The sequence below is a fragment of the Thamnophis sirtalis genome, unplaced genomic scaffold, assembly GCF_051295495.1.
Source record: "Thamnophis sirtalis isolate CommonGarterSnake01/CBP01778 unplaced genomic scaffold, rThaSir2_p1.2 scaffold_8, whole genome shotgun sequence".
In the NCBI taxonomy this organism is placed as follows: domain Eukaryota; kingdom Metazoa; phylum Chordata; class Lepidosauria; order Squamata; family Natricidae; genus Thamnophis; species Thamnophis sirtalis.
The window spans coordinates 14,952,708-14,965,908 of NW_028261388.1; the positions used below are offsets into that span (position 1 = coordinate 14,952,708).

General features: G+C 41.0%; 1 protein-coding gene across 1 annotated transcript in view; it reads left to right on the forward strand.

Annotated features, from left to right (window-relative positions):
• ARHGAP42 (Rho GTPase activating protein 42) overlaps window positions 1-10,350 on the forward strand; it is a 182,179-nt gene extending 171,829 nt beyond the window's left edge. Inside the window, exons 20-24 of the mRNA XM_087721121.1 lie at window positions 1,348-1,731; window positions 3,596-3,752; window positions 3,847-3,900; window positions 8,989-9,068; window positions 9,593-10,350. Coding sequence (XP_087577247.1) covers window positions 1,348-1,731; window positions 3,596-3,752; window positions 3,847-3,900; window positions 8,989-9,068; window positions 9,593-9,681 — 764 coding nt within the window. The 3' untranslated portion in view covers window positions 9,682-10,350. The remainder of the gene's footprint in view (window positions 1-1,347; window positions 1,732-3,595; window positions 3,753-3,846; window positions 3,901-8,988; window positions 9,069-9,592) is intronic.
• The last annotated feature ends 2,851 nt before the right edge of the window (window positions 10,351-13,201 follow it).

Below are 13,201 nucleotides of genomic sequence, written 5' to 3' on the forward strand. Positions count from 1 at the left end.
CTAGATTCATTCAATTGACTATTGAAAGCTCCAAGGAGACATTTTTTGACTTTGGGACCTTCGTCTGGCATAGAGTACTAGTACTAGCATTATTATTTAGACTTATATATTGCTTCATAGTGCTTTACAGCCCTCTCTAAGCGGTTTACAGACCCAGCCTAATGCCCCCAACAATCTGGGTCCTCATTTTACCGACCTCAAATAGATGGAAGGCTGAGTCGACCTTGAGCTGGTCAGAATCGAATTTCTGAAATGAGCAGTGAATTAAACTGCAATATTGCATTCTAACCACCGCACCACCCCAGCTCTTACAGATCATATAGCCCAGGGGTGTCAAACTTGATTTCATTGAGGGCTGCATCAGGGTTATGTTTGAGCTTGGGGGGGTGGGGGCACGACAAGATGGGCATGGTGAGTTTCACATCACTTGTGTCTAGGGCACCTGTGGTGGCCCAAGCACTCTGCCAGCGAAAACAGGCTTCCGAACTCTGTTTTTTGCTGTGGCGGCCTCCTGCAACCCTCTGCCAGCAAAAACAGAGCTCCCCCGAGTTCTGTTTTAGTTGGCAGAGGATTGCAGAAACCCGCGCAGCTAGTGCTATTTTCCTCCCAGCGGAAAGCAAAGAAATTTGAGAAATGTGGGTTCCTTGTGTTGTGGCCTGCTAGTGGCCAGTGGAACTGGCAGCAAATTCGGATAGTGAGGAGGTTGGGGAGGAACATGGGCCTGGAGTCCTGGAGTCTGGGGAAGGCTCTGATGAGGGCTCTGTGTTGGAGGCAGAGAGGGGGCCAGAGCCATTTGCCATTTACCAGCTGCTTTCAAAGCTAGACATCAGTGAGGCAGACGAACAGCTGGAGCCTGTTCCCAGTGTGCGCATGCGCAAAGTTGCCAGACGAAGGGAACAGCTAAAGAACAGGGCTCGACTTGGGAGTAAGGTCACAGGTGGATGATGAATGGCCCCTGCCAGAGGAAATAAAAGAGGAGTGAAAGGAGAGTGGAGTTTGCAGGAGACAATTAGTTCGCTTAATTGGTTCGTGACTCTCCACTCCTTGCCAGGTTTTACAGATATCTGCCTGATAGGTCTCCAAGCCAGATAAGGTCTGTGACTGTAAATCCTCCCTTGAAAGACTTTGCACGATGTGAATGAGTAGAATTCACAGTAAATTAATAAAAGGGGTTTTGTCGGGAGAAGGAGTTTGCTGCATGCCCTTAGGAAGCCTAGGTCAGAACACCTTGATGCTCTCTGAGCTGACATTTCATTACCAATCCAAGTAACATCATCAGTGCTGGCTAAATTTGAGGAGTGCCATTTATTGTTTTCATCCCTTTCTCTTAACTTTTCTACCTTCCAGGTGATTCATACAGTAGCAGCCCAGACAGCACTCCTATGGGCAGCATAGAATCCCTGTCCTCTCATTCTTCAGAACAGAACAGCACTACGAAACCTGCATCTTCTCAGTCCAGGGAAAAAACTGGGGTGGTTCCGTGGATTGCATCATCGTCCCCATCTTCCAATGGACCTAAAAATCCAGGGCTTTGGACCACCAGTCCTGAATCCTCCTCAAAGGAGGATGCAGCAAAAACAGATGTGGAATCTGACAGTCAAAGTGTCACCTCTGTTACTGGACAAGACAATGTGACTTCACCAGGAGACCCAACCAAAAGAGGGTTGTACATTCTCTCTGGAATGAAGAGGTCATCAGCTTTGTCTTTAAGGTCTATCCCTTCTGCAGAAGGTAATCTTTGAATGATCCATTGCTTTACTGTCAATAAGTTAATTAATAGTTTGAACGTATCTATTTTCATATATATTTCAACATTGCAATTACATAATATTGGTATCTTGCTCAACAAGATAGATGGCATATAAATTAAATGAATCAATCAATCAATGAGCATAAAATTGGGAATAGTTGCGGGCTATGATTAGAGGCAAAAGGGACGCGGTGGCTAAGACACTCAGCTTGTTGATCAGAAAGGTCGGCAGTTTGGAGGTTCAAATCCCTAGTGCCGCGTAATGAAGTGAGCTCCCGTTACTTGTCCCAGCTTCTGCCAACCTAGCAGTTCGAAAACATGTAAAAATGTGAGTAGAGAAATAGGAATCACCATGGCCTTTGGCGTTTAGTTATGCCAGCCACATGACCATGGAGACGTCTTTGGACAGCGCTGACTCTTTGGCTTTGAAACGGAGAGGAGTACGGCCCCCTAGAGTCGAGAACGACTAGCACATGGGTGCAAGAGGAACCTTTACCTTTTACCTTAACTTGGTCAGCAAGATGAAAGACATTTGAATGAATGAATGAATGAATGAATGAATGAATGAGAGAGCATAAAATTGGGAATATTTGCTGGCTATGCTTAAAGACAATGAGACACGTAATATTGAGTTTTTACTACCTGGGATGACAAATATATGAAACAGAAAGGGTTCTTATTAAATGCTAAAACAATGCAGTGCTTGCAAATTTAGTATTTGGGAGGTATTTCAAAAATTATTATAGAACTTAATGACAAGGTATGTAAGATTTCAATTCTGATTGCTGTTTTATTTTATTAAGTTTTAATGTTGTTTCATAGTAGTGGTTGTAATTTTTCTTTCATTTATTTTTGCATTCCCCACCCCACCCCAAGAGTTAGTTGGTATGAATATAAAGCCATATAAAAGCTTAAATAACCCAAAGCAGGCATCCACAAGATGTTGTTGTGAGATGATGTTAAAATGATGGGATTATTTTGCCAATGATCTAAAAACTCTGCAATTTCTATACATTTTTAGAGAGAAAATAGATGAGATAAGTTGGTTGTTTTACCATGTTTACAATAAATGTGCTCCTATTGCTAATTTCAAATATATGACTGGGAGAAAAAATTGCTGACAGGCCTATTTTGCATTCACAATAAGGATTGTGGAAAGCCATAAATGTATATAGTAGGATATAACCAAGCAAATATTTGGAACTGAATAATAGGCTAAAGAAGTATTTAACACACCGCTATAACTTTATCTTCACGTTAAATCAGTTATTATTCACACATCATGGTCTTTCAGGAAATAATGAGAATATTACATCCAAAGAGTCAACTAGTATACATCTATCTATCTATCTATCTATCTATCTATCTATCTATCTATCTATCTATCTATCTATCTATCTATCTATCTATCTATCAACCGACCTACCTGTTTATTTATCTATCATCTATCTATATCCAACCTTGATTATTTTATTATTGTTTTTCACACTTACAACCATTACAGCCTCCCCATTGTCACATGATCAAAATTTGGACGCTTGGCAACTGGCATGTATTTATGACTGTTGCAGTGTCCAAAGGTCACCTTTTGCATCTTTGAATAAGCAAAGTCAATGGAGAAGCTGGAATCCCTTAACAACCGTGTTACTAGCTTAACAATTGCAGCGATTCACCTAACAACTGTGGCAAGAAAGATCGTAAGATGGGATAAAATGCATTTAACAACTGCCTTACTTAGCAACAGAAACTTTGGGCTCAATTGGGAGCATAAGCCAAGGATTACCTGCATTGAACACCAAACTAGGAGACATTCAAGTTAATATCATGTAATACTTTGTTATTTAGGTAACAAAAGCTGCAGAAGCTCCTTGCAAAGTTTAGCTTCCTTGGACACCAAGGAAGTACCAAAGATGCTAGAAAATCCAGATTTGCCTCCAAAAATGTGCAGAAGATTACGATTGGATACAGCATCGAGTAATGGCTACCAGAGACCAGGGTCTGTGTAAGTTTGTCCACATTTTGACTTGCTTAAATTTCTTACATTGGAAAGAAATTGGAAACTATTGGTAATCATGGAATTATTTCCTATATTTCAGGGTAGCAGCAAGAGCCCAGCTGTTTGAAAGTGGTTGCTCAGCGAAGCAGGCTAGGTAGGTCTTAACTATAATAATAGCTGTCCCTTTGAATATTAAGTCATATTTTACTTCTAAGTTGCAGCTTCTTTTGAAATGCAGATACTATATAATGCTGGAAGAAAATCAGTCCTTATGTTATTAGCTAGCAGTAACAGAGTATTAAAGAGTTGAAAAAAATCTGGAGATTCTCAGTCATCCAGGTCATGGTTGTCCTAAAGCGTGACCCGTCAAAACCGCGGAGGACAAAATCACGCTCGACGAAAGTGCGCATTTAACGTCATCACAGCGCGACGAAAAAAATTAAAAATTGAAATAAAATTAAAATTAAAGCAAGCCGATTCACATAAAGGTAAGGGTTAGGTTTAGGGTTAGGGTTAGGTTAAGGGTTAGGGTTAGGGTTAGGTTTAGAGCGTTAGGGTTACGTTTAGCGTTAGGTTAAGGGTTAGCGTTAGGTTTAGCGTTAGGTTAAGGGTTACATTTAGGGTTACATTTAGGGTTAGGTTAAGGGTTAGGTTTAGGGTTAGGTTTAGGGTTAGGTTTGGGGGGGTTAGGGTAAGGTTTTCGCTTTATTTTTACATTTTTCGATCACAGCGCGATGTTTTCGTCGCGCTGTGATGACGTCAAATGCGCGCTTTCGTCGAGCGCGATTTTGTCCTCCGCGCTTTTGTGGTGGAACCGTCCTAAAGATTTATTCATTCATTCATTCTCTCCCTCTCCCTCTCTCTCTCTCTCTCCCCCTCTCCCCCTCTCCCTCTCCCTCCCTCTCCCTCCCTCCCTCCCTCCTCCTCTTCAAGAGACAACTGGACTTTCTGGGTTTTTTTTAAGACATTTCATTTCTCAGTCTTTTCTTTGAAGACGTTTCATATCTCATCTCAAAAAACAAAAAAGCATCTTTGGGACCAAATTTTAGGTGTTTCCCTCTCCTTCTTGTGGAAGAAAAGTGGAGAAATCATGCAGTGGAGCTGGAATTGCTAGAGATTTAGAAGTAACTCTTATTAGAACTGATGCTTCTGAGCCTTCCAGAAAACATGGGATACAGAGATTCCATTGCATCCATGCCATAGAATAATGAACCTACAGACTTAAAATACAGTACAGTTGCTTGGAAGTGAACTAATCCATCAAGGAAACCTACCTAGAAATTCACAGGACCTGACTGAGGTCCAGTCTTAGAAATGTACAGAATAGTCCTCAATTTATAATCTCAATTAGGATCAGTATTGGTTTTGTGACAGTCATAAATCAAAGCACTCCTCTGACCTAATCTGGTTTTGTTACCATTTTTAAGTGGCCGTTAAACTAATCACACTCTGAGTCACAACTCTGATCCATTCTGCCAAGTGGGCATCTTTTTCAGAAAACTGACCAAAAAAATATCACAAATCACAGTCACATTATCTTCAGGATGCTACAACCATGAATATGAGCTTGTTGCCAAACATCCAAAATATGGTCATGGGGCCCCATCGAAGGCAATTTGGCATTTTACGATGGCCAGAAGTGCTTTATAGGCCATAAATTGCCCTTTCTGAGGTGGTCGTCGTTCCAAACAGTTGCTAAGTGGATAGTTGTAAGTTGAGGACTACCTGTACTTTGTTGCCAGTGGTCTGTGTAACAGACTTGCCTCTGAAGATGCCAACCACAGTTGCCAGCAGAACATCAATATATCTGTTGCATAGACAGCAGTCACTAAACCTTGGAATGTGGAAAACTAAATTCCAGTCCATTCCTTCCAACAGAGGGTTATGGAGGCAGACAGATGTCAGGGTTCCAAGTAACACCCCCAACAAAAGAATAATCCGAGGGTTGAGGTTCCTCAAAGTTCCATTTTATTAGAGATATCATATTGGCACATCTGGGGAAACCCGAATCTGAAAGCTTCCAGGTTTTCCCCACCCAAACGAAAGTCCAAGTCCCTGCCCAGCACCTTCATGTCCATCATGTGGTCCAATCGGGCACCATCCCAACTGGAGATGCCTCCCAGTCACACCCCCTCCAGGTGCAGGGCAAGACATCCTTGACTCTCTGAGAAAGGAATGTTATTTTGACTATATTTATCCCACTCCATATAATCCCTCCTTCCCAGTTTCCCACAGCATTAAATATGGCAGGTCTGAAGGCCCAACGCAAAAGATGGCTTCCAGGCCTGAAAACAGAAAGGTTTGTCGTCCAGGTTCAAAGTAAATCATTAACTTCATAGAAATGCAAGTGCCTTTGTGTGTCCTGGAGAGTTTGAGCTCTTGCACAAAAGAAGTGAGAATCTTCTTCAGGAACATGCAGCAGTTGGCAATGTTATTTTCACATCCTCTTCTACTGGCAGCTTTATAGCAAAGAAAGAAAGAAAGCAACCCAGCTTCAGAGAAGCATACAATGAGTTCTTTGCATGGAACTTCAGGGCCTCTAAGGTGTGAATAGTGATGATTAGCAATGAGAGTGAAGAGCATCTTGACCACCCTCCATGGTAGGTGTCAACCCTGAAGTCAACCTGGCTGAAGCCATCTTGGAGGCTTCAGGGTTGCCACACAGTGATGGGAAATAGTTAGATGGGGTTCTATAGACAAAACAATAAAGTTTACCTGTGGGAACCAAGGACATTCTCACAGATGGCTGGCCAGAGGAGGAGTTGTTGTTGCGCAACATCCTGCACATAACTCTACGGGACCGATGGAAAAACGAAACGGTATTGCAGCTGTGTAAAAACCAAACTACAATCGAACTTTACCTAAGAAGACAACGACTTAGATGGTTTGGACACATTTGCCGTATGGACAATAGCCGATTACCTTACCGATCGATTAACTCACTGCGACCGGATGGGTGGAAAATCGCACGAAATGGCTCACGATCTTCAACCACTCCATTTCTCGATAACCGATGCCCAACAAGCCGCCCTAAATCGGAATCAATGGCGTGCTGTAATCCGTGACGTCCTGCCCCTGGCCTTCACAATGCAACGGTCACTGCCTTATGGACGTTGACATTTATGAAGATTAAGTCCAAGTCCAGAGGAGGAGCAAGTAACCAAGTAACTGGCCAGCACTTGATTGGAAAGCATGACCAGTGACTTGGGAGGAAAGAGGAAACTTTTACTTTTAATCAAGTGAAAGCCGCAGGAAATTTCAAGTCAGCTTTCACCAGTTGTGCCAATATGATGTATCCAATGAACTGTTCTTCGAGGAACTCGCCTGCCTCGGAGTTTTGTTTTCTATGGGTACGTTACTTGGAACTCTTGACAGTAGGTAAGAAAAAACCTTGGGAAATATTTATTTGGAAAAATGGAAGTATCATTTGTCAGTATGCCTGGATTGGGAATCTCCAGAAGTGCAATTCCCAGAATCCTCAGATGACATCTTTGGCCATTCTGACTAGAAAAACTAGGAGCTCCCGTTGCAATACATATTAAGGGACACCAGGCCAGAGTGCAGCTAGTCCTCAACCTATGACCACAAATGGGACCAGAATTTCCATTGCTAAGCAAAGTGGTTGTTCGGTGAGCCTGATTTTATGACCCTTTTTTTGTTAAGCAAATCATTGCAGTTAAGTGAATCATAGCAATAATTAAGCAAATCCAACTTCCCCCATTGACTTTGCTTGTCGGAAACCATCTGAGAAGGTCACCAATGATGATTGCAGGCCTATATTTAGTGTTATCCATATTTAACAGGAGCTTTGTTTATTAGAAAGTGTATAGCACATTTCCAGCAAAGGATGTACAAGTAAAGGATGTACAAAGGCTTAACTAAATAACATGTTTTTGCATGTTAGTGGGAAGGTTAGAAAAAAGAAAGAAAGCCTAATCTTTACAGATCTAGAGCTAACCTTTTTGTCATCGCATGCCAAAAGCGTGTGCATGTGACATCGTACATGCATGCCCATACCCATAATGCAGTGTGTGTATGACATGCCCCTGACAGTTAGAACAATTAATCAGTGGAACATCTTGTCTCCAGAAATTGTGAATGCCCCAACACTGGAAGTCTTTAAGAAGATGTTGGATAGCCATTTGTCTGGAACGGTATAGGGTTTCCTGCCTAGGCTGGGGGTTGGACTAGAAGACCTCCAAGGTCCCTTCCAACTCTGCTATTGTATTGTATTGTAAGACGCAATCCCCAACAAATATTTTTGGGTAGCATTGGGAATAAAACAAGTGTTTCTTCAGATTTATTAAAACACAGGACCTATTTATGAAAAGGAACGTAGTATTGTATTTGGAGGGGTTTAGTTGCACCTCAAGTAAAGCTTCCAAGTAACAGACCCAAGGCAATCAAAACTCTGTGGCCTGGAGTTTCCTCAAAGTTTTGATTGCCTTGTGTTTGTTACTTGATTATAACAATGGTATACTTTATGCATTGAAGCAGACTAGTATCCAACAGAATGGTTTTAACCAAAATAACTAAATACAGATAGTGTTTGACTTACCACCGGTCACTTAGTGACTGTTCAAAGCTACGATGGAACTACCCAAAAGATACTTACAACCTGGTTCTAAAGTTCCAGTTGATGCCCCCCCATGGTCACACAATCACAGTTTGGGTGATCAGCAACTGGCCCATATTTAACCCTGTTTGCAGGGTCCTAGGGTGATGTGACTAAGTTGAATGACATTTTTGTTTAACACAGCATTTACTACTGATTTGGTGCAAAAACATACCCTAGTGAGGCATGTTGAGCCATGGGTTTGCTTAACAACCGTTGACATTCACTTAATGTCCATGGCCACCACAAAATAGGTCTCAAAATTACATTGATCGCATGAGTAACCCTCTTTACAACTGTCACAATGTAGGACCATAACGGGCAGGCTCGTAAGTCAAGGACTACTTGTAACTGGATTTATTTTTTTCATAAAATTGATTGGCCGCCCATCTTACCTCAGGGCAACTCTGAGTGGCTGGATCCTGCCACAACATTTGGTAGGTCAGTCCCACCGCGTTTTAGAGAGTGCCTTACTTTAGTTAACTGCAAAAGGGCCTGTTGGTTTGAAACATTTCATTTACGGATGTATTTCCCATATTGCAATTTTGTTCTACTGGAGTGCTCTTCCATTCGTAGATCTTTTTCCTTTCTAGTCTACAATGTTTGTTTGTTGTTACTCTTTTCAAGGCAAGCCAAGGCCATGTATTCCTGTAAGGCGGAACACAGTCATGAACTGAGCTTCCCGCAGGGGGCAGTGTTTTCCAATGGTAAGATGCAAATTAGCTTTTATTGTCCTCGTAGCAATCACATTACTAACTCTAGCACCTCCGTTCAGCTTTAAAGAGCTGTAAAGTTGCTTGTATGTTCATTATTCCAGCACAATTCATCATATTACTTTTCCAAGGGTGACTGATAATGGGAATATGAACGTGTGTGTGTGTATCATCATTCTCTTTTAACGTCCCGATAACCCCTTGTGGGATGGAGTCTGGATAACTGAATGGATCTGAGTGTTTACTGGCCGGATGCCCTTCCTGGCACCAATGCGGAGTCTTTTTTAGCAGATATATTCTCAGTGTGCCCAGAGAGAGAAATGTCTGCCTCTACCTCGGATCAAACTCACAGCCCCCTGATTGTCAGGCAATAGCTTCACCTCTAGGCCACTGCACCACGATCTTGTGTGTGGAGACATGCAAATATTATTATTATTATTTATGTTAAACATTAAACTGTGTCTATGAGAGAAGACCATAATCGATGTAAGTCATACATTTTCCTTTTTTCTTAACAGTATATCCATCTGTGGAACCCGGGTGGCTAACGGCGACATATGAAGACAAAACAGGACTTGTTCCTGAAAACTACGTTGTCTTTCTCTAGTGATAGTAATAATGGACAGCAGTTTCTTCATGGTATCCATGGTAACAAGCAATAAGCACTGTGATTTTTTTTTTATCTGACGCAGATATGGAGAGCCTGCCAGCTATCCCCATGTATGGTTGACTCCCTTCTGTTTCTGCAACTGCAGATTATGTAGCTTATGTAGAACAGAATTTAACGAAAACAGTCGAGAGGATGAAGTTTGTTTTGTTTTGTTGTTTTGTTGTTTTGTTTCAGTCTGTGTTTTAAAACTGAACATGGTACTTTCTCTGTCTTCCACTGTTGGTAACGAGAAAAATCACTTTATTTTATTTTTTTTCCTTTATGGCACAAAATCAAATCACCTGAAAATGAATATGTTTTTTTAAAATAATAATAATAATAATAATAATAGTAATCTGAGCGACTGATTCTCAGTTGGTCCCTATCATTTCAAGAAAAGCTTGTATTTAAATTGTTAATAAATATTCACAGATATCACTGTTTGTAAAAGCAATATGGACATTTGATAGGGATATACAAATGCGTTACTTGGAGCAACACTTCATCAAAGTGATATTTTTGTTTCAAACGGCATTTTAAAGCGGTATATGTGCGTCTTTGGTTTTTCTTCCTTCACTTCTATGTTTTATCCTATAATTATTAATAAATTATATTTATAAAATCTCACTGCTGTTCTAAAAATACATTGGAATGCCAACTACATAAATCAGCTGCTGCTATTATTATTATTGCGTGGTTAATCTTTGGTGAGATTCACAGCCTTTGGGGCTGGTTGGTAGCTCAACAGCTCGAGTCCCAACCAAGGATCTAGGAACTGTTAAGGTAACGTCGGAGGATATAAGCTGTTCCAAGTAGGGTGATTTTTTGTAGAATCAGAATGTTCAAGTCTGATAAATGTAAAATTTCCAAATAGCGAGGTAGCCCTTTAGGTATTGCTCCAAGGGCTCCAATTACAATCGGGACAACAGACGATTTCTTTTTCCACAGACGCTCAACTTCAATTTGCAAGTCCCGGTACTTTGTAATTTTGTCTTGCTGTTTATCTTCAATTCGTGCATCTCCAAGTATTGCAATGTCAATGAACCATACTTTTTTTCTTTTCAACTATTGTTATGTCAGGTGTGTTTTGGGCCAAGTGCCTGTCAGTCTAAATTCTGAAGTCCCACAAGACTTGACTTTCTCATTCTCTAAAACCTTCTGAATCTGATGTACCCAGTGTTTTTTGCTGTACTCAAATCCAAACTTTTGGCACAATTTCCAATGAATGATCTTAGCAACGCGGTGATGGCACTGTAGGTAGCCAGTTTGTGAAATTTTGCTGCACCCACTGATCAAGTGGTCGACTGTCTCTTCTTTCTCATTACAGAGATGACATTTGCTGTTGGTGATAAGATGTTGAATTTTTGTCTTCATGCAGTTTGTGGCTAAGGCTTGTTCTTGAGCTGCCAGAATAAAGCCTACTATTTCTTTTTTCAGTGCTCCTGATCTTAACCAGTTCCAAGTTAGCTTTTGGTCAGCTTTGCCTTCAATACTTTTCAAGTATTGGCTATGCATAGCTTTGGTTTTCCAATTTTCAGCTCGCTTCTCAATTACTTCTTTCTTATATTCAGCTTTTGACTTAGTTGTCTTTAAAAGACCTCCTTTATTTACTTCTTTAACCTTAAGTGATTCTTCACTTTTCTGGATGTAATCATTCAAGCTGTGTTTCTCTTCTTCCACATTTTGTTTTATTTGTATGAGTCCTCGACCACCCTCTGCTCTTGGTAGATATAATTGGTCAACATCACTTTTAGGTGCAGAGTATGACTTATTGTCATAAGCTTCCTTGTTTTTCTGTCCAAATTGTCCAACTCCAACTGGGTTCAGTCAATTATTCCTGCAGAGTACCGAATCACAGGTATAGCCCAGGTCTTTATGGCTTTTATGATGTTTCCTCCATTCAATTTGGACTTTAATATCTTGCGAATTCATCGAATGTACTTGGCTGAAGTTAATTCCTTGACTTTATTATTAACCATTGCACAGTCAGCCAGATGTTCAGACTGGGTTTGGCATTTTTGTCTACCTATAGCTGTGATGGTGAACCTATGCACATGTGCCACAGGTGCCATGCAGAGCTGTCTCTATGGGCAGGTGAGCCATCTCCCCAGCTCAACTCCACCGGGCATGTGCACATGTGCCTCCTGCCAGCCAGCTGGTTTTTGGGTTGCTGCTGGGGCATGGGCCGCATGCAGGAGACACATGTGCATGCATGGGGGGATGGAGGGCACGCTCGTGCGGGGATCACGTGCACATATGCGGGAGGTGCGCACATGCACAGTGGAGCTAAGCTGGGACACCGGCCCATATATTTGTATATATATATTTGAATAAGCAGTAGTGACAATTCATTACTTATGATAGCAGACTAAAGTTAAGCTTCTCTGATTATAGTATGTTGTTACTGAAATAGTTTACAGGCAGTAAAACTGAGCTTGTGCTCCTTTTATAAGATGCCAAGCTGTCATTTATATACATTACTTACTTGGGTTGAAATTAATAAGAAATTCAGAATCATTTTATGACACCACATCTTATTCTTCTGGCCTTTTATGTGCATCATTTAGGAAAAAAAGGCACATAGAACAAGGAATTTCAAGTGATAAAAGACTACTACAACCCTAGGCTTCAGAACCAGGTTGGTTAATTTAATTCAAGATGCTTAATGCAAGGCAGAAAAAAAACCCCAAGTATCTCTGTCTCCAGTCTTAATAGTAAAATAACAAAAACAGCTGATTAAATTATTTTGTCAGGATGAGCCAGGTCACCCATGTTTATGTGAATCCATGCCTTTAAATCAATGTTTGTATTTTTCCTCCTCAATCTGTAGAAAATGACAAACGGAAATCAATTCAGTGCTTAGTGGAACTAAGCATATTCTAAAGTTCATGCAAGGCAACAAAACAAGCAAGTGTCTCCTTCTGAGATGTACAAATTAAGGAGTCCATGAGAATTTTTCTTTGTTAGTTCTTGCTGACTGTAGGATACGATGCTCATCTCTGTTTCAAGGCCATTGAGCCAATGCAGTCTGAAGACATTTCTGTGGTCATGTAGCTAGCATGACATCAACAATAGTGCTGTTACCTTCCCACCATAGTGGTACCTATTTATCTACTCACATTTGCATGCTTTCGAACTGCCAGGTTGGCAGGGGTAAGTAATGGGAGCTCGACCCATCACATGGTATTCGGGTCTCGAACCTGTCAGCTTTCCAGCCAACAAGCCCAGCATCTTAACCGCTGAGCCACCATACCACTCTTCTGAGAAACATGTTTGCAAAAGGGTCTTTTTGGAAAAATCAAGCCAGTCCAATACTATAAATCCTAAATTCAGAGTGGCATTAACATTAGGCCAAGTTAATATCCTTCTTACATCGATCATGGAAGGGAAATTCAAGAAAATTCCATATGTGGACAGATTATTATGCCCAAGTGTGTTGGTATTACAAATTGATAGCTCTTGTTCTCCTTTATTGTTT